The sequence below is a fragment of the Pelodiscus sinensis genome, chromosome 14, assembly GCF_049634645.1.
Source record: "Pelodiscus sinensis isolate JC-2024 chromosome 14, ASM4963464v1, whole genome shotgun sequence".
In the NCBI taxonomy this organism is placed as follows: Eukaryota; Metazoa; Chordata; order Testudines; family Trionychidae; genus Pelodiscus; species Pelodiscus sinensis.
In genome coordinates, this window is record NC_134724.1 from 9054977 (window position 1) to 9080306 (window position 25330).

General features: G+C 44.6%; 1 protein-coding gene across 10 annotated transcripts in view; it reads right to left on the minus strand.

Annotated features, from left to right (window-relative positions):
• PGPEP1L (pyroglutamyl-peptidase I like) overlaps nucleotides 1–25330 on the minus strand; it is an 85930-nt gene that overhangs the window by 14076 nt on the left and 46524 nt on the right. For 3 of the 10 annotated variants that reach the window (XM_075896987.1, XM_075896988.1, XM_075896981.1), the window contains exon 3: nucleotides 20958–21161. The exons of the other annotated variants lie outside the window; for them this stretch is intronic. In XM_075896987.1, coding sequence (XP_075753102.1) covers nucleotides 20958–21161 — 204 coding nt within the window. The remainder of the gene's footprint in view (nucleotides 1–20957; nucleotides 21162–25330) is intronic. 10 annotated transcript variants of the gene reach the window in all.

A 25330-nucleotide genomic window follows, 5' to 3' on the forward strand; every position in this document is an offset into this window, starting at 1 on the left:
AACCCTTAATATAACCAACACTGTCCCTTCAAAGGACGTAAGGGCTGAATTTATGCTTGTGCTGACACACAAATCTTATAAAATTCCCAACAAGGCATCCTGTCCAACTTCTGGCAAGGAAGCACTCTCCTTTATGGGTGCGTCTACACAGCACCCTAAACTCGAAATAAGATAGGCAATTTGTGTTATGCAAATTGCACATCTTATTTTGAGTCTATTTCAAAATAGATTATTTTGAAGTTTGGCGCATCTACACAGCACCAAATTTTGAAATAATGCACTATTTCGAGCCATTCCTTAATCCTCCTGCAATGAGGTTTACCGGGATGGCGAAATAGTATGTCCTGTTTTTTGAAAAATATTTTGAAATAACGGGCAACTTGTGTAGACACAGGGTAACTATTTTGGGATAGCCGAAATAGCCGTGCAATGTAAACGTACCCTATACTATTTTCTAGGGCTCATAAAAGTTTTAGGTGGTTTGCACAAAGAGGAATTGCCTCACTGCTCCCAAGCTAAAGGGCTGGCCATGGGAAAGTTACCTCTGCTTTCTATACAGTTCCATTTTATTAACAGCAGAGATTTGTAATCAAATAGGCTGTGAGAGGTGCCTATTTTTGTTGTTCCGTTACTCATTTCAGGCTTGGTGATTCTAAAACTGTAAAGAAGCTGGAGCAGGACAAGGTCTCCCTGGACTGTGGAACATCTGCCTGGTTGCTGTAGGGGGTTCCTCAACACACAGAAATTCCACTTAGTGGGATGGGATTCTTCTTAGATCGATCGATCGAACATTATCTATCTATATTAGAGTGTGTTTGTGAGTCTGCATCCATTTGTTTGTTCAAGAACTCCTCCTAAGCTGCAAGAGTTAGGATCACCAAATGTTGTAAGAGACTCAAGATGAGCCAGAAAAATAGGATGAACCTGGAATAGGACTGCTTCTCAATAAACCTTACAGAAAAGGGAGAATGGAGAAATTTGGAGAAGTGCTCTGTTTTGGCACAGTTAAATCAATGCTGAAGGTTTGAAAACTAGAAGACAATGTTATTGGAAACCAAATTGACTATGGCCCTTTCTTGTTAAAACATAGCAAATGAGAAGAGTTTAGGGATGAAGAAAAAAAATACACTTGATGGAATTTCCAATTTTAAAAAATTACTAAGAACCACCTCACATTTCAATAATCCCTTTAAGAAATCTGAAAGTCATAAAAATAAAACTGTATTTTTGAAAAATAAAAGTGTTATAGTAAAGTTTTAGTTTTAAAAAAAGTTATAAAAATTCCTTGAGTTAAGGACCGGAGCAAAAATGAGTAAATCTGCCAGTAGGTTATAAAAAGGTAGAAGAGACTTCTAATTAATTATCTAATCTGACCTCTTCTAATATACTAGTCATAAGATGTCCCTTAATTAATTTCTATTTGAAGCAAGAGTGTGTATTTTAGAAAAAGATCTAATCTTGATTTTAAAAATGTCACTGACAGAAAGATCACCCTGATTCTTGGTAAGTTGTTCCAATGGTTAATGGATGAACCATGTGGGGATTCTGATCAGGAGCGTGGGGGTTAAGGTTGAAGGGGACTGGCTGCTAAGCCATGAGGTGGTCTTCTGTGGGAGGAAGACATCTGCAGAAGGAATATGGTCTGTGTTAGGGAAGGGTCTGGTGGAAAACAAGGTGTGTACCAGGGAAAGGGCATGGTGAGTTAGTACCCCAGTGTGCCTTTAGGAAAGTAGACCTGTTTGTCACTATGGACACTTGTATGGATGGGGCCCATGTCTCCACTGTGTGGACTGGGAAACTTGCCCTTGAACACTGACTTCCTAAATAAACTGTTCCAATTTTCTTGTCAGCGGAAACATTGATTAGCTGTGCTCAATCAACTATCTGACAGGAGCAAGGAAACAATGCCTGCGGGGAAGTAAACACATTTAGAGAACACTGCCAGCCTTTTTTCCTCTAGGCACTGACAAGTCTTTGAGAGGCCATTGCCTCATCTTGCTTAAGAATGCACTGCTGTGTCTCTGCTTCCAAAAAAATAAAACCCATGCCAATTTGTGCTTAGCATTTTATTTTCTAACGCATATTTAAATTGAATATTTAATGAGATGTTTCCTTTCTTAACTGTAAGCCCTTAGTAACATGACCAATAGCAACTTCTCTGCAAGACATGGGGACCAAAAATAAGCGTTAAACCTGCTGTTGTTAAACCTCTTGAACTCTTAGTTTGAACTAATAGACTAGGCCAAATTCATTAGTGGTATTGCACAATTTATATCAATGGCAACACACCCAGGGTTAAATTTGGCCAATAGCTGATATAGGAGGAACTTTGTGATCTGCAGTGAAATTCTATGGACTATACCAGGGACAGAAAAGAAGATAACCTCTAGTAGATCCTAAATAATTTAAGTGATTGATTTATTATTTAGGCTGATCTATACTACAGATTTCAGTTGTCATAAGTCGCTTTGCGTTACCATATCTGTGCATATATCTACGCTCAAATTTACACACACACACACACACACAGACTTTTTCAAACCTCCTGACTGTTTTTAAAATTCCTTTTCCTTATTGTCTAGAGTGGCAAACATGCCTAGCAGCTCTTCCTTTCTGTGTGCAACCATCCAACAAACCATGCTAGTTCCACACAATCTTGCAAGGAGTAGACAGGAGGGACTGAATCTTGTGGTGAAAAGATCAGTCATAGTAACGTGGCCTTCCATGACCAGGTGGCACGGGAAAGGCAGCCTCTTTCACCACAAACTGCATGTCCTGCAATCCCCTCCCAAAGGTTTCTAAGGTTACTAAAAAGGATGGCTGCCTTATTTCTTCCTCTATAGTTGGACACTTGTCCATGCTGCTTTCCAATGAGTTTTCCTCAGTAAACTGGTTAGGAACACACGGGCCTGGGCAGCTTCACCGGTAGCAGCTGTGTGCTCTGTGCTTTTGTTACCCTCTTCAGCTTAAAAACATCATTGCCTGTGGAAAGTGGTGCCAATATTCAGTACTGTATGCTCATACTCTGGAATTGAGACTGAAATGCTATTGCTTCATTCAATGGACCACCCCCCCTCCAGCCCCTGGTGGGCCATATTCCTCATAGGCAAGGCTTTGTCTCACAGACACAACAGGCATCTAAAATCAGTGGGATACTTTTGTTACTGAGATCCGCTCTAGCAAGTGAACACCACCAGCATCCCTTCGATCTACCAAAAGCACATTCATTGCCATTCTGTGTCTGCTAAGCTGTTAGATGTCTCTTTCCTTTTGTTCTTGAGGTGGCCAGTGAATGGCTTCCTGAGCCAGAGGAGCAAGGACTAGGCTGGTGATTGCAATCACTACTAGCATGTCAATATTACCAAAGATAATCCACTGGTCGGGAAAGAATTCCCCTACTTGCAGCTTTCTGAAAAGTCCTATGTTGTTAAATTTGCACTCATCATTCACCCTCTCTGGCCAGTCCATACTGATACTGGTGAAGCGAAGCATTTCTGGCAATCCATCAATGCTTGTGTAACTGTGTAAAAATAGCTTTCTGTTGATGAGTTCTATGCAAGGTGGGCAAGTGCCAAAATGGGATATGCATGCTGTCTGTCACCCCAACACTCTTAGGATCTCCGTAGGTGCAAATCCATCCGCAACATCCTGCACATTGCAGAGAGTCAGAGTTGTGCACATCAGAAAACAAGGGCCCCAATTTCAGATTTTTCAATTCCAAAATGATTTCCCACTGAGCAGTAGCAATCCAGCACTGCAAGCTTCCCCAGGCTCCTGGTTCCAGGCACTCACTTCTCTGCTATCGGTGCAACTTTCGTTCTTGCGTCTTGGCACGGAGAGCAACGGTGAGCATCTGGAAGTTCTTCAGCCTCTGCTAGCCAGACCATACCTGCCTTACAAACCAATGCCACCAGTTGGTGCTCATTTTGCGGGCCAAAAAATGTCACCATTTGGAGCTGCTCCATGAACACCAACAGTCTGGCATTTTTTTTGCTACATCAGCAAATTCTCTCTGAATAAAACGCCATGTACCCTGTGGATGTGGTACTTCTTGCAGGTCTCTAAATACAAGAGAATCATGCTCTGGTCTTCCAATGTTCATGAGAATAGTGCAGAGCTCTGAGGGCTCCATGCTTCTGAAAGAGGTGTTGGATGGTGAAATTTGTCCCAAGAGTTCATGGGAATTTTTTAAGTGGAAAAAATTATGGGATATGGATGGTATTAGAGCAGGGGTGGGCAAAGGGGCCTCCGCAAGTTGGATTCAGCCCACCAAGTAGATGGATCCAGTCCGTGGATGCCCATCAGAGCCAGGAGGTGGGGGGGGGGAAAGTGTCCCGCTCCCTGCTCCCACCCTGCAAGGGGATTGGCCTAGGGGTCAGGGAGCGTGCAAAGTCTCCTCCTGCCCTGCAAGGAGGCAGGTGCCTAGAGGGAACCACTAGCTGTTGAGAACAGCTGGCAGTTCTCTCTAGGTGGAAGGGGTGGGGGCAAAGACTTGATATGCTCTCCCACCCCCAGACCAATCAGGGTCTGTGGGAGAGGTAGCACGGAAGTGTCCTGGCCCTGCCCTTTCGGCCAGAGGCACTGCTCCTTTCGATGCAGCCTAGGGCCACTTCAAAAATCAGTGAAGTGCCCTCCCCATCTAAAATTGTATTAGAGGGTGGAGAATCTGTATGTTGGGAATGTGATCTCTGGCTTCTAGAGATCCCTGGGTGAGTCGTTTCTATCGCAACACATTTTGGGACAATTTTCCAAAAGGCATTCCCAGATGGCAGCATGACACACACTCTGATACCACCCATTGTGCACTACATTTTGCATTGACACAAGCATACCAACTTGGGCAGCTGTATGCCAATGTAACTTCAGTTGACCAAAGTTTGTTGTGTAGACATGGCCTGTTTCTGTATTACTGTAGTTCCTGATAACCTGAGTCATGGACTATGACCTCTCTTGTGCTAGGCATTGTCCAAATTCAGAATAAAAAGACCACCTCAGTCTCCGCTTACCTCTCAGCCTAAGACAAGAGACAACAGATGGTTACAGACAGACAGGGACAACAAGGAAACAATGAGACACTGTTGATCAGTAAGATAGGCTATGGTATCTGCACAAAAATGGCTTAACGGTTAAATTTTTGTAGGCACTACCACTAAGAAGCATTTTAAGAAGGGGTTAGAAAGAGAATGAGGTTTGTAGATGTTCGTGGCAAGCTTCTCCCCAGGGCGAAGAGCAGTGTGGGGGAAAGCACAAAGGTGGTACTTTGAAAATTTAAAAAGTGGGCAGTAGAGCATGGCCTCATTGGCCACTTCAACACCAATTTGTTGGGTAGATTTTTTTTTTCTGTTTTGCTGTGTGGTTAGTGAATCAAGAGAGCATGGCCAAAAATTGCCAGAGTTCTAGTTGACAGCCCTCTGAAAATCCATTCTATAAGAATGGAGACAATAGTAACCTAGGAAGAAAAGATGAGCTCAAGTGTAACAATTTTACATTGGCACTATTTTAAAGAAGCCTTATTGAAGGCACAGAAAGAAACCATCCCGATGTGTAGCAAGAGAGGCAAACATGGTAGGAGACCAGATTGGCTCATAGACAAGGTCGGCTCCCGGACTAATGCGCTAAGTGACGCAAGATGGGTTGAAGATGGACAGCCCATCTTGCATCCGTCTTAAAGCCTTGAGGAGGGCTTTAAACTACGTTCGACGGGGACAGGTGAGCAAAGCCCACAGGTAAGTGGAGAACATGGGAACCTGGGAGATGGGTTGGAAATGGGAGGGAGCGTGAGCTACAATGGCAGAGAGAAAGGAGGGTCAGGGCAAAACTGGGAGGCAAGGTCAAATCAGGATCTTAGATGCCTATATACAAATGCGAGAAGTATGGGAAATAAGCAGGAAGAACTGGAAGCGCTAATAAATAAGTACAATTACGACATTGTTGGCATCACAGAAACTTGGTGGGATAATACACATGATTGGAATGTTTCTATAGAAGGGTACAGCTTGCTCAGGAAGGATAGACAGGGAAAAAAGGGAGGAGGTGTTGCCTTATAAATTAAAAATGAACACACTTGGAGTGAGGTGGAGATGGACATAGGAGACAGAAGTGATGAGAGTCTCTGGGTTAGGCTAAAAGGAATTAAAAACAAGGTGATGTCATGCTAGGAGTCAACTACAGGCCACCTATCCAGGTGGAAGAAGTAGATGAGGCTTTTTTTAAACAACTGATAAAATCATCCAAAGCCCAAGATTTGGTGGTGATGGGGGACTTCAACTATCCAGACATATGTTGGGAAAATAACACAGCAGGGCACAGACTATCCAATAAGTTCTTGGACTGCACTGGAGACAATTTTTTATTTCAGAAGGTTGAAAAAGCTACCGGGGGGAAGCTGTTCTAGATTTGATCCTAAGAAATAGGAAGGAACTAGTTGAGAATTTGAAAGTGGAAGGCAGCTTGGGTGAAAGTGATCATGAAATCATAGAGTTCGCAATTCTAAGGAAGGGTAGAAGGGAGAACAGCAAAATAGAAACAATGGATTTCAGGAAGGCAGATTTTGGTAAGCTCAGAGAGCTGATAGGTAAGGTCCCATGGGAATTGAGACTGAGGGGAAAAACAACTGAGGAGAGTTGGCAGTTTTTCAAAGGGACGTTGTTAAGGGCCCAAAAGCAAGCTATTCCAATGTGTTGGAAAGACAGAAAATATGGCAAAAGACCAGCTTGGCTTAACCACGAGATCTTGCAAGATCTAAAAATAAAAAAGGAGTCATATAAAAAATGGAAAGTAGGACAAATTACAAAGGATGAATATAGGCAAACAGCACAGGAATGCAGGGGCAAGATTAGAAAGGCAAAGGCACAGAATGAGCTCAAACTAGCTACGGGAATAAAGGGAAACAAGAAGACTTTTTATAAATACATTAGAAGCAAGAGGAAGACGAAGGAGAGGGTAGGCCCATTGGTCAGTGAGGAGGGAGAAACAGTAACAGGAAACTTGGAAATGGCAGAGATGCTCAATGACTTCTTTGTTTCGGTCTTCACCGAGAATCTGAAGGAACGCCTAACATAGTGAATGCTAGTGGGAAGGGGGTAGTTTTAGAAGGTAAAATAAAGAACAAGTTAAAAATCACCTAGAAAAGTTAGATGCCTGCAAGTCACCAAGGCCTGATGAAATGCATCCTAGAATACTCAAGGAGGTGATAGAGGAGGTATCTGAGCCTCTAGCTATCATCTCTGGAAAATCATGGGAGACAGGAGAGATTCCAGAGGACTGGAAAAGGGCAAATATAGTGCCCATCTATAAAAAGGGAAATAAGAACAACCCAGGAAACTACAGATCAGTTAGTTTAACTTCTGTGCCAGGGAAGATAATGGAGCAAGTAATTAAGGAAATCATCTGTAAACACTTAGAAAGTGGCAAGGTGATAAGGAACACCCAGCATGGATTTGTAGAGAACAAATCATGCCAAACAAATTTGATAGCTTTCTTTAATAGGATAACGAGTCTGGTGGATAAGGGAGAAGCTGTGGATGTGGTATACCTAGACTTTAGTAAGGCGTTTGATACGGTCTCGCATGATATTCTTATCAATAAATGAGGTAAATTCAACTTAGATGGGGCTACTATAAGGTGGATGCATAACTGGCTGGATAACCAAACTCAGAGAGTAGTTATTATTGGTTCACAGTCCTGCTGTAAAGGCATAACAAGTGGGGTTCCGCAGGAATCTGTTTTGGGACCGGCTCTGTTCAATATCTTCATTAACGATTTAGATATTGGTATAGAAAGTACGCTTATTAAGTCAGCAGATGATACCAAGCTGGGAGGGGTTGCAACTAATCTGCAGGATTGGGTCATAATTCAAAATGACCTGGACAAATTGGAGAAATGGTCTGAGGTAAACAGGATGAAGTTTAATAAAGACAAATGCAAAGTACTCCACTTAGGAAGGAACAATCAGTTTCATACTACAGAATGGGAAGTGACTGTCTGGGAAGGAATATGGCAGAAAGGGATCTAGGGGTTATAGTGAACCACAAGCTGAATGAGTCAGCAGTGTGATGCCGTTGCAAAGAAAGCAAACACTATTCTGGGATGCATTAACAGGTGTGTTGTGAGCAAGACATGAGAAGCCATTCTTTTGCTCTACTCTGCGCTGGTTAGGCCTCAATTGGAGTGTTGTGTTCAGTTCTGGGCACCGTATTTCAAGAAAGATGTGGAGAAATTGGAGAGGGTCCAGAGAAGAGCAACGAGAATGATTAAAGGTCTAGAGAACATGACCTATGAGGGAAGGCTGAAGGAATTAGGTTTGTTTAGTTCAGAAAAGAGAAGATTGAGGGAGGACATGATAGCAGTTTTCAGATATCTAAAGAGATGTAATAAGGAGGAGGGAGAAAACTTGTTCATCTTGGCCTCTGCGGATAGAATAAGAAGCAATGGGGCTTAAACTGCAGCAAGGGAGGTTTAGGTTGCACATGAGGAAAAAGGTCCTAACTGTCAGGGTAGTCAGCTGGAATAAATTGCCCAGGGAGGTTGTGGAATCTCCATCTGTGGAGATATTTAAGAGTAGGTTAGATAAATGTCTATCAGGGATGGTCTAGACAGTACTGGTCCTACCATGAGGGCAGGGGACTGGACTCGATGACCTCTCAAGGTCCCTTCCAGTCCTAGTATTCTATAAGCCCTTGGTGGGTAAAGAACAGGTTAGGAACTATTTAGAAAAGCTAAACATACACAAATCCATGGGTACGGATTTAATGCATCTGAGGGTACTGAGGGAGTTGGCAAATGTCATTGAGGAGCCTTTGGCCATTATCTTTGAAAAGCCATGGAGACCGGGAGAGATCCCGAATGATTGGAAAAAGGTAAATGTATTGCCCATCTTCAAAAAAGGGAAGAAGTATGATCCAGGGAACTATAGGCCGGTCAGTCTTACCTCAGTCCCTGGAAAAATCATGGAAGGGATCCTTAAGGAATCCATTTTGAGGCACTTGGAAGAGAGGAAAGTGATCCGGAATAGTCAGCATGGATTCAGAACGGACAAGTTGTGCCTGACCAATCTGATTAGCTTCTATGATGAGGTAACTGGCTCTGTGGACGTGGGAAAGTCAGTGGATGTGATATACCTTGACTTTAGCAAGGCTTTTGATACGGTCTCCCACAATATTCTTGCTAGGAAGTTAAGGGAATGTGGATTGGATAAATGGATGGTAAGATGGATAGAAAGATGGCTAGAAGGCCAGGCCCAGCGGGTCATGATCAACCGATCGATGCCAGGATGGCGGTCGGTTTCTAGCGGAGTGCCCCAAGGTTCGGTTCTAGGACCGGTTTTGTTCAATATCTTTATTAATGACCTGGATGAGGGGGTGGATTGCACCCTCAGCAAGTTTGTGGATGACACTAAGCTAGGAGGAGAGGTAGATACTCTTGAGGGCAGAGATAGGGTCCAGATTGACTTAAACAAATTGGAGGATTGGGCCACAAGAAATCTGATGAGGTTCAACAAGGACAAGTGCAGTGTCCTGCACTTGGGACTGAAGAGTCCCAAGCATTGTTACAGGCTGGGGACCAACCGGCTAAGTAGTAGTTCTGTAGAAAAGGACCTGGGGATTACAGTGGATGAGAAGCTAGATATGAGTCAACAGTGTGCCCTTATAGCCAAGAAGGCTAATGGCATATTAGGTTGCATTAAGAGGAGCATTGCCAGCAGATCCAGAGATGTGATTATTCCCCTTTTATTCGGCTCTGGTGAAGCCACATCTGGAGTATTGTGTCCAGTTCTGGGCCCCCCACCCCACTACAAAAAGGATGTGGACACATTGGAGAGAGTCCAGCGGAGGGCAACCAAAATGATTAGGGGGCTGAAGCATACGACCGATGAGAAGATGCTGAGGGAGTTGGGTCTGCAGAAGCAAAGAGTGAGGGGGGATTTGATAGCAGCCTTCAACTTCCTGAAGGGAGGTTCCAAAGAGGATGATGGAGAAAGGCTGTTCTCAGTAGTGACAGATGGCAGAACAAGGAGCAATGGTCTCAAGTTGTGGTGGGAGAGGTCCAGGTTGGATATTAGGAAAAACTATTTCACTAGGAGAGTGGTGAAGTGCTGGAATGGGTTGCCTAGGGAAGTAGTGGAGTCTCCATCCCTAGAGGTGTTTAAAGTCTCGCCTTGACAAAGCCCAGGCTGGGTTGATTTAGTTGGGATTGATCCTGCCTAGAACAGGGGACTGAAACTGATGACCTTCTGAGGTCTCTTCCAGCTCTATGGTTCTATGAGGCTTGGAATTGTGAGCAAAAAATTGCCTCTTTACTGAGTGTTATTGTGTTTAAGGAAACAGGACTCCATCATCAGCTTTTCCTAATGGAAAGAACCTGAAAGATCTCAAATATTGGCTAACTGCTCAGGTCAAAAAGGGACAACAATACCTAGATAAATATGCAATTACATTTTAATGTTGGCAGTTACCATGTTTTCACACACATTTTTAAAAACTCTGACAACGAATAGTCCTGCAGCACCTTAGAGACTAACAAAAATTGTAGATGCGGCGAGGAGTCCTGTGGCACCTTATAGACTAACTGAAGTGAACCTTATAGACCCATTTCGTCAGGTCTTTGCCCACGAAAGCTTATGCTCCTACACTTTAGTTTATAAGGTGCCATAGGACTCCTCGCCGCTTTTGCAGATTCAGACTAACACGGCTACCCCTCCGATACTTGAAAAATTGTAGATGGCAGTATGAGCTTTTGTGGGCACAACCCACCTCTTCAGATGAATAGAGTTAAGGGGGTCAAGGTTGCAAAATAAATAGCAGAGAAAGAGAGATGATGGAGAGGAAAAGAGAAGGGAAAAAAGTGGCAAAAAAATTGTCAATTAGAGTGTCCATGCTAAATGAAGCCGATAGTGGGTTGCATGTACTCTTAGGTATCTTGTGCTTGCTACATTTTAAAGTAATTATTCTTGCAGATTAGCAGAGAATCATGCTGGCATTTTTTCACATGCTGTGCTATAAACAGAATTGTGCTGGAGTAAGAGAAAAGGGAATTAAAATATCCCAGATAACTGGGATCCTGATCTTGATAGTTTATTGACCTGATTTGCTAAGTGGCTGTTGTCATATGGCAGGCATCTGACTTTGTTTGGAGGAGAGTTAAAAACAGGGCAGGTGGAGGGATCTAGGTGCATCTATATGAAGTAAATAATTTAAGGCATTTGTGATTCTGAGGGAACCGTGAATGACACTGAGCAGCCAACCTGTCATCATCACTGACTGTTTCCAGTGTTGTAGTCATGCTGGTCCCAGGATATTAAAGACACAAGTTGAGTTGGGTAATATCTTTTATTGGATCAACTTCAGTTGGTGAAGGAGACAAGCTTTCTCAGTTTTCACAGTGCTGCTCTTTAGGAGTGGTCCACCTTGTCTCTGCATAAGCACTGACTGTAATTGGTTAATTTATCAGAGGGTAAAAGGAAAATAGTATGTGTTGTTTTCCCACAGAGTGAGAGCTTTATGTTCTGCATTTCAAGAGTTAAACGTTGCTGCTGCACTTCCATGAATATTTTAAGAGGGTATTTCAGGTGACTGGAGTTATAAGAGCCATGAAAGACTTTACAAAGGCAGGTTTCTAAAAGGAAAGCTCAGTTTTTTTTCCACACTCGTCAACTGTGCCGGACCATGTGTTCAGTAAAAACACAAAGAAACATTTCTCAGTGACCCTGAATTGACAGAACCACTTATCTTCTCTTCCTTTTGATTTGTCCTTTACCCTGCCATGCATTTTTTGATGAATGGGACATCTATATGGATGCAACTCCTAGTGACATTGATGGATGTCTTGCGTGTGAATCTTCTCGGGCTCAGATGTGAACTCATGCTAATGCAAACATATTATGTACTCTTCACATGTTGGGTGGATTTTATTTTATTTGTATCACTAAATAGTCAATCAAATGCAGTGTTTTACCAACGAGTAAAGCAAAATTCTTTCACGTCTGTGATGGTGTGCACTCACTTCTCATGAGCATCTCCAGGTAGCTAAGGCTACGTCTAGACTACAGGCTTCTTTCAGAAGAAGCTTTTTTCGGAAGAGTTCTTCCGAAAAAACTCCTTCCAAAAGAAAGCTTCCACGCTGCAAAAGTGCATCGAAAAAACAATCTGCTTTTTTGAAAGAGAGCATCCAGAATGAATGGATGCTCTCTCACATGTAAGCTGTGATTGCTATGGACAGAATGGCCACCTGGGCACCTGTGCTTCTTCCTCTTTCCTTTTTTTCCCTAAAGAACTCCCTCTTCCCTGTCCACACACGCCTTTTTGTGAAAGAGCTTTTTCACAGAAAGGCTTCTTCCTCGTAGAATGAGGATTACCAATGCCAGAAAAACCCCTCCGTACACACCATTGCAGTGTAGACGTTCCTCAAGTTTTGTCGGAAAAACAATTGTTTTTCCAACAAAACTCTGTAGTGTAGACGTGCCCTCTCTCTCTGCTCCTGGTCCACCTCTTAGCTGTCACCCTTGTTAGATGGGTCTTCAGTGGCTCAGCCCATGAAGAAATCACTTCCAGAGTAAAAGGTCCTAAGCCCTTGTTAATGTTCTTAGCCTTGTCTCTGGACTCAGTCCTCAGTCCCTTCTGGGCTAGTTTTAGGTTCGTGTCTGCCCTGGTATAGAGCATTGACCCTGTGTGTTCTCCCTGGTAACTTTGTCCTCAGCAATTTACTGGTGTCCTGTTTAAATTCGAGACCCTTTCTCTGGCCTTTAATGTTGAGTCTTATTCCCTTGGGGTTTAGGCTGCTTTTCCAGCAGCAGGTGGAGGGACCCTGATTCACTGACTACTCTAGGACCCAACTCCAGGGACCCTACAAAGAGCAACCACATGCTACCTTCTTCAGTAGCTGTGCTGCTGCTTCCCATGTAGCCCCTTCTTCTTTATCCCTACCTCAGGGCTGAAGTTCTCAAATGAATGCTAGTGCCCCTGGAACCCAATTTCTGGTTCTGCCAAGCAATGAGCACTGTTCCTTACTCCTCTGGTCCCAGCCCGGAATTGACTAGCTCAAGCCCTGCAGCTCCTTTTAGTTGTCTGCTCTGTACTGATTAGCTTCTTCTTTGCAGCCTTTTCTAGGCAGACCTGGAGGACTTAACTTCACTGCTCCTTTTCTGAGACTGTGTGCGCTAAAAGCAGGGGACCTCAAAGGGCCTGGTACACTATTTCCCATCATGATGAGTCTTTCCAGGACAGTATGAATGAATTCAAATCTTGAAAGCAGTCATGGATCTAAACTAAATCGTTCCTGTGTTCTGGCTTATCAGGATGGCAAAAAAGGCAAAGTCACCGAAAATACACAGACACAAACCCTCCCCACATTTGTGTCTGACTAGTGCTTTGAAATAACAAAAGGGAAGACTGCTCCCAATGGATCCATGAGGCTGGGGTGAGGGAGTATATTCTGGGAGAAGGCCTTAGTAATTGTATGTGGAAGAGCAAAGTACCTGCCACTCCCAGAGGAGAGGGTTGAAGCTTCCAGTCTGAGGGGGAGGCACTGGCTGGCAGCTGGACATTCTTAAAGAATCAGGTATCTTAAATTTCTTACAGGTACTGTCCTATCACAACCCAATCCCTTGGGGAGGGAGGCGCTCAGGGCAGGGAGTAAGGGGGATTGCAATAAACAGCACCTAAAAGAAATTTAAATGTGGGTGGAGTGTGGGAGCCTCAAGGGAGAAGTTTCGGACAGATGCAGGAGTCAACACAGGGGCTGGAGACATGGAGGGTGCAGGACTCGGAGTTATAGAATCACAAAATACTAGAAGTGGAAGAGACCTCGAGAAGTCATCAAGTCCAGTCCTTGCCCTCATGGCAGGACCAAGCACCATCTAGATTAGGGGTTCCCAACCTTTCTGATACCAGGGACTGGCAAACTCATTCACAAATGTATGGCAGACCGGCGACATTTTATTTGCATATTCATTATGCAAATAAAATGTTGTTGGTCGGCCAAAAGCCAGCTGCTAGACCCCGAGTGCCCTAACCCCTAGAGTCACCCACCCTTCCAATACCCCCCAGCACCAGCCACTGACTCCAGAGTCCCCTGCATCCCCACAAGTACCAGATAACCATCCCAAATGCCTCCATGCCAGCTCCCTGCCCCATAAAGACCTCTACCTCCGGACCCCCCAGTAACAGTCTCCTGTTTCCAGAGCCCCATTGCACCCATCCCTCTAATACTCCCCCAGTGCCAACTCTGCTCCTATAGTCTCCCCCACAACTAGCTCTACCTCCAGAGCCCCCCAGCACTTTCCCTGCCCTGCCCCCCTCACCAAGCCCTACGCTGTTGCCAGCATTGCAGCAACTGTGGTGGTTGTGGGGGTTGGGCTACAGCGCCCAGCACCTCCCCTCTTGCTGCAGCTGTTAGGAGAGGCATGTCCTGCCCCACCTATCAGACCACCAGTACCGGGTCTGGTGATTGGGAACTGCTGATCTAGATCATCCCTGATAGAGGTCTGTCGAACCTGCCCTTAAATATCTTCAGTGATGGAGATTCCACAATCTCGCTATGCAATTTATTCCAGTGTTTAACCACCTGGAATAGATTATCAGGGAAAGATAGCTAGTTTTATCTAATGTCCAACCTAAACCTCCCTTGCTGCAATTTAAGTCCATGGCTGCTTGGCCTTTGGAGAACAATTTTTCTTCTTCCTCCTTGTAACACCCTTTTAGGTACTTGAAAACTGCTATTATGTCCCCTCTGTCTTCTTTTTTCCATACTAAACAAACCCAGTTCTTTCAATCTTCCCTCATGCCTCATGTGTTCTAGACGAGTAATCACTTTTGTTGCTCTTCTCTGGACCTTCTTTATTTTCTCCACATCTTTCCTGAAATGTGGTACCTAGAACTGGACACATTACTCCAGTTGAGGCCTAATCAGCGCAAGAATTATTTCTCATGTGTTGCTTACAATACTTCTGTTAATGTGTATCAGATGTTTGCTCTTTTTGCAACAGTGTCACGCTGTTGACTCATATTTAGCTTGTGGTCTACTATGACTCCTAGATCCCTTTCTGCAGTTCTCCTTCCTAGAGAGTCACTTATCATTCTCTGTGTGAAACCGATTGTTCCTTCCTGAGTACTTTGCATTTGTTCTTATTAAACTTCATTCTATTTACTTCAGACCATTTCTCCAGTTTGTCCAGGTTGTTTTGAACTATAACCCTCTCCTCCAAAGCCCTTGGAACCTCTCCAGCATAGTATCATCTGCAATATCTAAATAGCTGATGAAGATATTGAACAGACTTGGTCCCAAAACTGACACCTGCAGAACCTCATTTGTTATGCCCTGCCAGCATGACTGAACCATTAATAACTACTCTCTGACAACAGTTATCCAGGCAATTATACACCTAGAGCTGGGGTCTGAGGGGCTCAGGGCAGAGGGCTGGGTTATGGGGGTGCAGGAGTCAGAGCAGAGGTCTGGGTGTGTATAGGGTGGAGTGTGGGATCGGAGGCTCAGGTCTGGGGTAGTGATCCCATGCTGCTCCTGTTCCCTGCCAAATGGGAGTTGTGGGGGCAGCGTTATTAGGCATGGGAAGAGAGCTTTAAGGGTGCCTGTAAAGTCAGTCCTTGGTTGCGGTGGAGCTAGAAGAGGCCCCCCCAAGGAATTGGAGGATTGTGAAAGGAGTAGCAGGAGCTCAGACCAACCAAATGTATATTAGAGATGTAAAAAAGGGTTTAAAAAGTAACCATGTAACCATTAAAAATTCTAGAGGTTACGCGCTCTGCAGGCTCTGCATTATAAGGCTTATACTGCAGAACCCACAGTGCAGACGGCTCCTAGGAAGTGGGACTTGCAGCTGGGAGCTAGTACATGTCAGGAGATGGCTTATTCTATAAGCCGGCTGCTGGCCCCATTTCCAGGGAGCTGGCTACGCTGCAGGCTCTGCAGTATATAAAAGTTATACTGCAGAGTCTTCATCACAGGACAGCAGCCAGCTCCCCAGAAGCAGGGACATGCCAGTGAAGAGTTTAACCATAACAGAAACCGTTGAGTTGATGCTTATCGGTTAACCATTTAAACAGTGAAACTCTTACATCCCTAATGTATGTGCCACATTTTGGAGACTTTTGCTTGTGTGTGTGTAGGCCTCTGAAGACCACAGGCCTTGTCAGACCAGGCCTTGTCTGACCAAAGCCAATGGGATTTGGCCTCAGATGGTTATTTAAGTGTAGGCCAGCCAGAACAACCCCACTGTCCTATCAAAGTTTCAGATACTTGCATAGTTCTCTCTATCATCTGGATTTTGCTTCCTTACCACAATGGAATCAGAAACCGAGGCAGCATCTCCAACACAAGCAGAAACTAATCCCACGTAGAGGATGCTGGAGCCGAGGGAAGGGGATTTGATCTCTGTGCACTATGACTTAGATATTTTTAATTATAGAATGCTTTAGCTGTCATTACATAATTCCCTGGCACAGAAGGCACATGACATGATGTGACAAAAACTTGTTTCATCAGCGCGTTCTGGCCTTAGGCTGTTCTGCTTGTGGATAAAGAATGTATTTTATTTTCAACCAGGATAAGATGATACAGTGTCTAAAAAGAGGGCCAATGGAAATCAGGTGATGATGAGCAAGCGCATTGTCAGGTGATAAATATTTGTGGTTTGGGGCATATGTCAGGCTAGGGTTGGAATAATTTACAGGTCTCCCGATATGGTTGGTGTATTGAAAAGTACAATAGAAGTGTTTGTTCTGTTTTTTAGCAGCCTGCAGGGATTGGATTACCTAGCTCTTCAACACTTCACTGAGTGCCTAATGGATTTCTTCTTCCAAAAAGTTAAGATGCCTCCCCAGTGCTGATCTGCATCCCTATCCCCTGCCCTCTCCTGTACACATTCGTTGAAGAGAACCAGATTCCTAGATGTTTGATACTCTGTTGGCCAATTTTCCCCAGTGTCTCAATAACAGAGGTGATGTGTGGAGGTGTTCGATGGGTCACATGCAACCCCACAGCGTGAAGGGTCATATCACATCACCTTTCAGGCACCCTCTGGTCATGCTTCCTGGGAAGAGTTCCCCAGGGCACCACTTAGAGAGGACTAAGGAAGTCTGTGGCACCCTCCCCCTCCAAGTTTGAACTCCTGAATTTCACACTTCAGGTCTGCATAAAGCCCATGCCCTAGCTCCAGAGGCATCTCTTCACTGCTACACAGCTTGCCCTGCTCCCAGATTTGCTTTTGGGGCAGGAAGTTTGTTTATAAACAGAGGGAGGCATGGAACAAAAGGCTTGTCATTCAAGTATTTGAGGGATTGTTAGATGATCATGAATAAATAGTGGTGTGCTCCAGGAATCTGCATTTGGACCACTTCTGTTCAGTGAGTTGGCAAAATTTGCAGATGATACAAAGTTATCCAGAATAGGTAAGTCCAAATCTGACTGTAAAGAGTCACAAAGGAATCTCTCAAAACTGGGTGACTGGGTAACACAAGAAAAGATGGAACTCAGTGATGATAAATGCAAAGTAAATCACATGGAAAAATATCCCAACTATACATGCCAAAATGATGGGGTCTAAAATAGCTGTTGCCACTCAAGAAAGAGATCTTGGAATCATTGTGGTTTGTTCCCTGGAAACAGCTGTTCAATGTGCAGTGGCAATCTTAAAAGTTAACAGAATATTGGGAATCATTAGAAAAGGAAAAGATAAGACAGAAAATATATATTGCCTCTATATAGTGTCATGGTATGCCCACATCTTGAATGCTGCATGCAGATCTGGATAAGATATATTGGATAAGAATTGGGCAACAGTATAGAAAAGGCAACAAATGATTTGGGGGTAAGGAACATGAGGAGAGATTAAAAAGGATTAAGACATTTCAGTTTGGAAAAGAAATGACTAAAAGGTAGGAGGATATGTTAGAGGTCTAGACAATCATGAATGGTATGGAAAAATAGAAAAAGGAAATGTTATCATGGATCAATCTGAGGACGGGTTCCGCTTAACATCTTCATCAATTATTTAGATCATGGCAGAGAGAGTACCCTTATAAAGTTTGTAGATTATACCAAGCAGGGAAGGGTTGCGAGAGCTTTGGAGGATAGGTTCATAATTCAAAATGATCTGGACAAACTGCAGAAATGGTCTGAGATAATTAGGATGAAGTTCAACAAGGGCAAATGCAAAGTACTCCACTTAGGAAGGAACAATCTGTTTCACACGTACAGAATGAGAAGTGGCTGTCTAGGAAGGAGTAATGAAGAAAGGAATTTAGGGGTCATAGTAGACCACAAGTTAAATACAAGTCAGTGTGACACTGTTGCAATAAAAGCAAACATCATTCTGATGCACATTAACAGAAGTGTTGTAAGCAATACATGAGAAGTAATTCTTCCTCTCTACTCTGTGCTGATTAGGCCTCAACTGGAGTACTGTGTCCAGTTCTAGGTACCACATTTCAGGAAAGATGTGAAGAAATTAGAGAAGGTCCATTGAAGAGCAACAAAATTGATTAAACATCTAGCGGGAAGACTGAAAGAACTGAGTTTGTTTAGTTTAGAAAAGAGAAGACTGAGAGGGGACGTCAACAGGTTTCAAGTACCTAAAAGGATGTTTCAAGGAAGAGGAAGAAAAATTATTCTCCTTAACCTCTGATAACAGGAGAAGCAGCAATGAGCTTAAATTGCAGCAAGGGAAATTTAGGTTGGATATTAAGAAAAAAACTTCCAAACTATCATAGTGGTTAAGCATTGGAATAAATTGCCTAAGGAAGTTGTGGAATCTTCATCATTGGAGATATTTAAGAGCAAGTTAGACAAACACCTATAAGGGATGATCTAGTTGATGGTTGGTCCTGCCGCGAGCGCAGGGGGATTGGACTTGATGACTTCTCAAAGTCCCTTCCAGTTTAGTATTTTATTTACTTTGTCACTAACATGACTCAAGAAGCTCATCCAATGACATTTATAGGCAGCAGATTTAAAACAAACAAATTATTTATTCACGGTCAATCTGTGGAACTCTCTGACAGGAGATGGTGGAAAGGCCCAAACTATAGCAGGGTTAGGTTGTAGGGTGCTGATTTCTACGGCTGGCACTGGCCCTCTGGCCTTGCTAATCTCCTGGGCTACCTCAGCTGAAGAAGGAGGTGGGGCAGGGAGGGAGCGGAACTACAGCCCTCCCGGGGCCTCTCTCACCAGTCACTTCTCAGTAATGTTGGCTTTACTGCACTTTGATTTAATTAGAGTCAGAACTTCAATAGCTATCATTACAACTTGCATGTAATCTTGTCAGTAGACACTAAATCATCATCAAGTATTATGGTGCACTAACATCTTAGTCATATATTTCATGTTGCAGATTAATCTTTTATCTTTCTCTTTCTCTTCTAGTCTTTATGAACATATTTCAGCCAACTTAACAGACTCTCACCACCATCTCAATTCATCTTTTCCTAGACTTCTCTTCGCCCTGCTCTGAATCTGCTTTCTTGCCATTATTTTTTGCACCTTTCAACTGTTCTGCTGTCCTCTGGAACCTGTTTTCCCCTTTGCTCCCTCCACCTCATCCATCCACTTCAACTCTCATTTTCATAATATGTTTTTCTACTTTGCAATCCTGTCTGTCCATGTGACCCAGCAAAGTACATTGATACAAAGACTTTTTATTAGACTAATTGTACAAATAAGTACCCTAGGAAAGGAACAGAGATGGGGATGGGGTTTGTGTATTAAAACCTGCAGTATTTCCTGTCTTAAAAATTGCCTGAATTTGCACTGACCAGAGATGAGGCTTATACAACTGTGTAGCTGGTTCTGCTGTCCAGAAATACACATGGCAGCCTTAAATCTTTTGGAGAGAACTATCCTACTAAAATACCAAACTAATAAATCCTATAAAACCTGCTGCTGCAGTAAGTGCCATTTTTAAATATAATGGAACGGGCTGTTATTTTACAATTAGCCACACGTCCATTGCTGAAATTGGTCAAGTTCAGCCTCCCCTTATAGCCCCTTAGTACAACAACCCTAAATAAGATTAAAGGAAGTGAAGTAAACTCATGCCAGTGGTGCCAGTTGGCCGGTATGGTCCAATATGCCATACCTGTAAGTTATTAGTATGTCATACTGGAAAGAGGATCTGCCGGCCATCCCTCCCCCTCCCCTGAGCTGCTACTTTGCTGTATACAAGGCTGGAGTCTGGGGAGGGTGGGGCTAGGAGTGCTACAGCAGCCAGAGGAACTGCTGGCATTTTGCTCCTTTCCCTGCTGCACCTCCCAGTGGGCATGGCAGCTCCATGGGGGTTCGTGGCTGGGAGTTGTGCTCCCTTCCCTGCTGGGTGGGGCAGTGGAGAAAGCAGCAGAACTGCTAGCAACTCCTCTGGCTGCTGCACTGCGCGCAATGCCCCTGCCTCTCAGATAATGTGGGATGGAGAGGGGAAGAGTGGGAGACTCCAGGCTGGGGGTAGGGCAGAGTCACAATGGGGGTCACATGCCCCCCCCCTTAGCTGGTTTGGCCTCCCCACCCATAGCACTAAGAAGTTTAGTTTACTTGCAGCAATTGGGTCCTACCTGAATTTATCTTAGATTAATATCAGATTAGCCTTTTCAACTATGTTTCTGAAATATCAGAAATTCACTTGAACTCATATGGGGATATGGTGCTTGCTAGGATTTCACCAAGTATTAAGTGAAAGCCATGCTTTTTAACACTTGCAGGAGGGACATGAAATGATCGAATCTAGGTCTCCTAAGGTACGTCTAAACTATGCTTTATTTTCTAACGAGGATATGCAAATTCTCTGGGAATTTGCATATCTTCTTCTGATCTCACTTTCGAAAGTGGGTCTTTCAAAAGTGAAAGTCCTCTGGAGGTGGGGGGTTTTCAGGGAAAAAAAACCCTTTTTTGAAAAAACAAACAAACAAAACCGCTCTTCGTTAAAAAATGAGGTTTACGCGGTTTTTCGAAAAGAAGTTACTCACCTCGTGTGGTAACGATGGTTCTTTGAGATGCGTTTCCTGTGGGTCCTCCACTGTAGGTGTCGGGCTTGTCCTGGCGCCACAGTTCGGAGATCTTTTCAGCCGTAGTCCACTGGACCGCGTATGCACAAAGCACTGCTCATGCCTTTTCACACTGTTCGTGTGTGCACGGTCCGGCGCCCGCCAGTTCCTCCTGATTCTTTTGCTCTGCAAAACATAATAAGATACTCCAAAGAGGGGAGGAGGACGGGTTATGGAGCACCCATGGGACACGCATCTAGAAGAACTATCGTTATTGCACAAGGTGAGTAACTTCTTTTTCTTTGAGCAGTGTCCCGTGGGTACTCCACTGTAGGTGAATTTACAGCAGTAGCCCCTGCAATGGAGAAGGGTTCGGAGCTACTGTGCTGTAACAGTGGAGAGCACTGTTGATGCAACAGCAGAGTCTGGTATGAGGAGGTTTGACATGGCGTAGTGTCTGGCGAAAGTGAAGTCCGAAGACCATGTAGCAGCCCTGCAAATATCTTTCAACGCCACCCCCTTTAAGAATGCAGTGGAGGCTGCCACTGCTCGAGTGGAATGGGCTCTGGTTGCTGGTGGCAGTGGTCTGTTTCGCAGGTTATAGCATCTCTTTATGCACTCAACAATGATTGAAGAGATGCGTTGTGCTGATAACAGGTGTCCCCTAGAGCGTTCAGCCATGGATACTAGGAGCATGTTCAACTTCCGCACAGGTCTGGTACTTTCTGGTACTTTTTATATAGAAAGCCAGTGCTTGTCTGACGTCGAGGGTGTGCAGACTAGCTTGTTCCGGTGAGGAATGTGGTTTGGGGTAAAAGATGGGAAGGACTATAGGTTCATTTATGTGGAACTGGTAATTTACTTTGGGAAGAAACCCTGGTTGAGGACATAATGTGACTCCTTGAGGGGTAAACACTGTATAAGGGGGTGAAGCTGATAGTCAGGCTAGTTCACCGACTCCTCTTGCAGAAGTTACTGAAAGCAAGAAGATAACTTTCATGGAAAGAGTGTGAAGATCACACGTTGCCAGGGGCTCGAAGAGCTTGTTTGTCAGAGCATTAAGGACTAGTTCTAGGTCCCAGGGGTCTGCTGGCCAAGTGTGATGCAGGAAGAGATTAGCCAGTCCCTTCATGAATCTCTTCATCATAGGGTGTGAGAAAAACGAGTATCCATCCATGGAATGGCAGAAAGCAGTGATTGCGGCCACGTGTACCTTGATGGAAGTACAGGTAAGGCCGGAGTCCTTGAGATGTCTGAGGTAATCTAAGATTCATTGAATGGGTGCAGAATCAGTGTTTAAGCACATGAGTGCGCACCATGATGAGAATCTTGACCACTTATGAAGGTAGGTAGTATGTGTAGATAGTTTCCTACTGTGCAAAAGGACATGCTTGATGGAATGCGAACAGATCACTTCTGTTTGTTGGAACCAACTAGGCTCCAGGCCGTCAGCGCCAGGTGGTCAATCTGCGGGTGAAGTAAGGAACGATGATTCTGCGAGAGCAGGTCGTGATGCCTGGGCAGAGGGTATGGAGGATGAGCTGACATATGATGCAGGTAAAGAAACCGTGTTTGCTGTGGCCAGAGGGCATTATCAGAATCACTGTGGCCCTGTGTATGAGTATTTTCTCCAGGACTCTGGGGATCAGGGGAATGGGGGGAAATGCGTATAAAAGATGGTGAGCCCAACTGTATAGGAAAGCGTCCCCTTTGGAATTGTGCCCTATTCCTGCTCTTGAGCAGTATTGAGGGCATTTCGCATTGCAGTATGTGGCGAAAAGGTCTATTGTTGGAAACCCTCAATAGTGGAATATAGTGGAAAGTACTTTGGAGTGTCGCTCCAATTCATGATTCAGGGAGAAATGCCTGCTCAGAGCATCGGCTGTGTAGTTTTGTTGGCCAGGTAGGTATTCCACGATGAGGGAAATTTTGTGGCGGTTGCACCAGTTCCACAAATGTATCGCTTCGTTGCAAAGCGATCAGGATTGAGCTCCCCCTGCCTGTTTTTGTAAAACACCATAGTCATATTGTCAGTGAGGACTTGTATGACTCTGCACTGGATAACAAGAAGGAAATGCTGGCAGATGTCGTACATAGCTCTCACTTCCAGAAAACTGATATGCCTCAAAGACTCTTTGGAGGACCATCGGCCCTGCACCTCCTCGTGGTTCAGGTGCATCGGTAGTGAGCTGCATTGTTGGCTGGGGATGGTGGAAGGGTATGCCGGATAATTAGGTTCTTGGGGATGGTACACCATGCTAGTGATTTCCTGACCTAGGATGGAATCGATACCCTCCTGTGAACGTCATGAATGTTTGGAGAGTACATTGTTGCCATCCAGTGCTGGAGGCGTCGAAAATGTAACCTCGAATGTTCGACTACATACGTCGTGGAAGCCATGTGCCCCATGAGCTGTAGGCATGGCCGTATAAATATTTTGGGGCTTCTGAGGAGTATCTGTATCAAGTCTTGGATTGTCTGAAACCTGGTTACTGGTAGGAAGGCTCGTGTCTTGGTGGAGTCCAGCTGGGCACCGATGAATTGTATTGACTGACTTTACAATGTTGAGAATCAGGCCCAATGCGTCGAAGACCGCACTCATGATTTTTGTAGCATTGAGTGCTTCTGTCAAGGAGGGTGCTCTGATCAGGCAGTCGTCCAGGTAGGAGAATATCATAACCCCAAGACGATGCAGGTATGCCGTGACCACTGCTAGGGTGTTGGAGAAAACTCTGGGAGCTGATGAGAGTCCGAAAGGCAGGACATTGTATTGGAAATGGTCTGCACTGATTTGGAAGCGTAAGAATCGTCTGTGGGCCGGTGAATGGCCATGTGGAAATACGCATCTTGGAGATCGAGGGACATGAACCAGTCTCCGCCGTGAAGTGCTGGGATAATCGTAGATAGGGTGACCATGCGAAAACGTTGCTTTCTGAGGTAACGATTCAGATCTCGAAGGTATAATATTGGCCTCCAATCCCCGACTTTTTCTCTGTTAGAAAGTATCGGAAGTTAAAACCCCCTACCCCTGAACTCGTCTGGGACACTCTCTATTACCCCGATGGTGAGTAGACAAGTAACCTCCTGCCTGAGCAGGAGTTCGTGAGATGGGTCCCTGAAGAGGAACGGGGCAGGGGGGGAGGGAGGAGGTAGTGACGTGAAAGGGATGGTGTAACCTAGCTCGATGGTCTGAAGGTCCCATGTGTCAGTGGTAATATGGGCCCAACATTGGAGAAAGGGCCTTAAACGGTGATGAAATAGTGTGTTCATGGCACGGGCGGAATTGTTGAGAGGTACAGTTCTCAGTACCTCGACCGTAGTGTCAAACTTGTTGCTTGGTGTTATGTTGGAACGACACTTTTAGTGGAGGACGTCTCCTCTGTTGACATTGCTTCCCTCTCTGCTGCTGTTGTCTGAATAAAGGCTTTTGCTGGGGAACAGGTCTATGCCTCTGATAAGGGATATACCTCGTTCACCGATATGGTGGCGTATACATTTAGAGAGTCTTAAGAGTTGTTCTGGAGTTTTTACCCGAGTGGAGTACTTGGTCTGTTTTCTCGGAGAAGAGATTTTGCTTGTCAAAAGGGAGATCCTCAAGTTTCGCCAGGAGGTCTTTGGGAGTAGATGATTGCTGTAACCACGACGCCCTGCGCATCACAATTGAGATACCTGTAATACGGGCTGCAATGTTGGCCGTGTCCAGGGCTATATGGAGCGCCGTTCTAGATGTTACATAGCCCTCCTTAAGGCTATCCTGTTTCGTGTCAGGCAAATGCTCCAGGAGTGGGATGAATTTCACGTAATTTTCAAAGCTGTGATTGGTGAGTAATGCCGAGTAACTAGCCATGCATAAGGCCATTGCCAAAGAATAGACTTTTCATCCGAATATGTCCAACCGCTTGCTGCAGCGGTGGGTTTATGTTGAGAAGCCTTTGCCTTTTGTTGCACTGCATCCACAACCAGAGAGTTTGGTTGTGGATGAGTGAAGAGAAACTCCATCCCTTTGGAGGGGACGAAGTACTTTTTATCCACCTTTTTGTTGGTAGCCAGAGTGGAAGCAGGACTTTGCCACAAATTGTCTGCTATTTCGAGAATAGCATCATCCAATGGTAAGGCGATTTTGGCTTGATGGGATTGTTTGATATTTCATAGCAGATGGTGCTGTTTCTGATGGACTTCTGCAAGCTGTGCACGCAGACTGTCGGCTACTCTTTTGAAAAGTTCTTGAAATTGGTGCAAGCCATCAGAAGGGGAAGTATCGCCCTGAAAGACCGCATCATTCGGAGATGAAGACGACTGGTCAGTGGGCAAGTGACCATGCAGGCCCTCCTATGCATTGGGAGGCTGCTGTTGCT